This window comes from Lipotes vexillifer, unplaced genomic scaffold (assembly GCF_000442215.2).
Source record: "Lipotes vexillifer unplaced genomic scaffold, Lipotes_vexillifer_v1.1 scaffold1934, whole genome shotgun sequence".
NCBI classification, from domain to species: domain Eukaryota; kingdom Metazoa; phylum Chordata; class Mammalia; order Artiodactyla; family Lipotidae; genus Lipotes; species Lipotes vexillifer.
In genome coordinates this window covers 26,548-29,930 of record NW_006791881.1, presented here as the reverse complement: position 1 = coordinate 29,930, position 3,383 = coordinate 26,548, and the positions used below count along the sequence as shown (strand labels likewise).

The 3,383-nt window shown below is 50.4% G+C and overlaps 1 protein-coding gene across 1 annotated transcript in view; it reads right to left on the bottom strand.

The window, feature by feature from the left end:
- Window positions 1–205, bottom strand: part of GPD1L (glycerol-3-phosphate dehydrogenase 1 like) — a 57,977-nt gene extending 57,772 nt beyond the window's left edge. Inside the window, exon 1 of the mRNA XM_007464915.1 lies at window positions 53–205. Within this exon, the coding sequence (XP_007464977.1) occupies window positions 53–99 (47 nt within the window). The 5' untranslated portion in view covers window positions 100–205. The remainder of the gene's footprint in view (window positions 1–52) is intronic.
- Between the last annotated feature and the right edge of the window lie 3,178 nt (window positions 206–3,383).

Here is a 3,383-nt window from a genome sequence, read left to right as displayed (position 1 = left end):
CAGGGGGGCTCCCCGCAGGCGGACCCCGCGCCGCCGGCCCGCCGCCGCTCACCAGTTCCCCGAGCCCACGATGCACACTTTCAGGGGCGCCGCTGCCATGGCCAGGCCGGAACGCAGGAGACCGGCGCGCGCCTCCCTGGCCGGCCGCCCGCCTCCGCCCGCTCCGCCTCCGCCTCCTCCCGCTCGGCCTGAACCGGCTGAGGCTCGCAGCAGCCCGCCCTTCCCGCCTCTCGGCCAATGGCCGCTACCACCCCCGCCCGAGCGCACAGGGCTACAGCTGACAGCCGGGAGGACCCGCCCCGCCACTCCCGAGAACCACCGCGCACGCCCGGGCCCGGCTGGCCCCCGGCCCCGCTCCGGCACCGCCCAGCCCTGCCCGAGGCCTGTCGGGACTTGTAGTCCGCGCCCCCTGGATCGACGCTCCCGCCGCGCCCCTTGCTTCCCCGGGCGGTTGCGCCCTGACTCGCGTTCCGGGCGCCGGGGCCTGCACTATTCTCCCCGCTGAGCAGTCCTGACCCGGCTGGCCCAGGTGCCCCCAACTCCGACCCTCTCGGGAAGAGCTGCCGAGGCTGCAATTTGGAGCCGAGAGAGGATCCTGGATTGACTCTAAAGTCAACCAGGCTTGGTCCAGAGCTCGAAGTGGCCACCCCATCCTCTTCAGCTTCCGCCTCCCTTGTGGAAACAAGAAACCACCTGACACCGGCCAACTTCGCGGTGGCCGTGTATCTTCTGAGGCCTTCGGGACTTGGCCGGACAGTACCTGCGCTCTAGGGAGGGGGAGACCTGGACACGGGCGGCGTCGCCGTCACCCACTTGGCTTGGCAGGACTGGCCTCCTCATGGTCTTCGCCCCAGGACACCAGGAGGTTTGCGGTTCTGAGACCACGCTTCCCCCCTTCCTGAGAAACGGGACGTTGTGTATCCATTCTGAGCATCACTTTCCACCAGGCGCCACGCTGGACCCTGAGGAGGAGGACAAAGCGGTGTGAACCAGGGTTTCTGAAACTCCGCTGCAGCTCTGAGTCTCCGGAGCTTTTCAAAATCCCCACGCCCAGTCAGCACCCCAGACCAATTGCATCAGAATCTCCCAGAATGGGATACAAAACATTCAAATTTTTTGAAGTTCAAGGGGTGATTGCAAAAGGACTCAAGATTGAGAACCAGAGAACTAAAATATCAGTGGAGACTGGCTGAGGAAACAAATACTCTAGTACCTAGAAAAATACTAGGCTTATTAGTTTGATGCCCAGAGGATTAACTGTTATTTTTGTTTTCACTTCTACATTGTATGAAAAATTTATCTCTGTTACTTATGATACTTAGGCAAGGAACTACTTAGAATGAGTGAGACAGAGCATGACCTCCACTCCTCACTGGTGGTTAACTCTCAGTTATTTGCCAGGAAAGATACCAAAGCGGGAATGATGTGAAAGATGGGCTATCCAATCTTTATTCACTTTTTTCCCCTTGCCATTTGTGTTACCAAAGAGATTTGTCTAATTAAGTAATGAACTTATGTACTTGAGGAGTCAACATACTTTGCCAAGATTCACACCAACTGATCGGCTCACTTTTAGCCTTTGCCTAAAAGATTTATTCCTTATATGGACGCTCCCATTCCGCAATGCTGCAACTGCGCCTGCATGAAAATGAACTGCTTGGATGTTCTGTGGACCCATTCTGCACAACATCATACAGGATTTATCAATCAGCGGAGATGCATGACACATTGTGCCAGGATGGACATAGTGAGTAGTCATTTATTTTCTAGACTGGCTACAAAGATCATGCAAAATTACATGTATCAACAGGGATATATACATGCATAGTATACCTGTAAGGGAAAAGAAGGGAAGGAAACACAAAATACAGGATTGTGGTTCTAGTGGAGAGGAAGTTTGGTTATGCTTTACATTTTTACATATATTATAAACATTTTTGTGTATTGATTTAATGAAGGTCTTGGGGGAGGGGAGAAGCTCCAGGACAGAGGAGTGAGACAATCCAGTGCTGAGATGGCTGGTCCTCTGCCAGTCCCCCTCCTGGTCAGCTAAGATGGCAGGGCTGCCGAGGTTGGCCTCCTGTGGGTCACCCAGAAGAGGGTTAAACAACTTGTAGGACGACAAGTGAGCCCGTCTCATTGGACGTGTGAACTCTTGAGGGACCTGGAGAAGTCCCAGGGTGTATACGATTCGGTGCGTGGAGACAGCACCTGACAACATAATTGGCCTTATAAATGATATCAAAGAATTAGAACTTAAATCCTGAGGGCAGAAGAAGCCATTGTAGGGTTTAAAGGAGGAGCTTGACATCGTCAGGGCCGGGAGGCAGAGGCCAGGTGGGAGCCTGCTGCAGTGTTTATTCTTTTTTTTTTCAATTAATTTTTATTGGAGTATAGTTGATTTACAGTGTTGTGTTAGTTTCAGGTGTGCAGGAAAGTGATTCAGTTATACATATACATATATATACACTCTTTTTTAGATTCTTTTCCCATATAGGTCATTACAGAGTATTGAGTAGAGTTCCCGGTGCTGTACAATAGGTCTTTATCAGTTATCTATTTTATTTATTTATTTATTTATTTATTTATTTATTTATTTATTTATTTATTTATCTATTGGCCACACCGTGTGGTATGCAGGATCTTAGTTCCCCGACCAGGGGTTGAATCCAGGCCCTCAGCAGTGAAAGCATCGAGTCCTAATCACTGGACCACCAGGATATTCCCTAGTTATCTGTTTTATACATAGTAGTGTATAAATGTCAATCCCAATCTCCCAATTTATCCCTCTCCCCTCTTCCCCGCCTTGGTAACCATAAGTTTGTTTTCTACATCTGTGATGCAGTGTTTATTCTACATGAGAGGTGATACTGGCTTAGATAGGATGGAGGCTGCTGTGGTGGTGATGGCGATGGGGAGACGTGGGCGAAACTGAGACATATCTAGGAAGTAGAAAAATAAGACCTACTACTTTCTTGGGGGCAGAGAGAGGAAGGAGTCTAGGATGACTCCAGCTTTCAGGCTTGGGCAACTGAATGAGTATCATTTGCTAAAACAGGAAGAGGAATTGATCTGGAGAGAAGGGTCATGAGCTCAGTTCTGGAGAAGTTAAGTCTGAGGAGTCCATTTGGATTCCATGTGCAGATTTCAGGGAGGCAGTTAGAGACACATTTGCAGATCATCAGCACGTACTTGGAAATCCCAAGGGGTCAGTGCCTAGGACACTGCCAGGCACAGAGTAGACACTCAATAAATGTTGAGTGAAAGTGTTTGACATCACTCACAGAGATGGGTCAAGTATCAAAGGAAGACAAACCAGGACAGGACTCTGAAATGGACTTAACATTTAAGAGCCTGAGAGGATGAGAAAGGAGCAGCAGGAA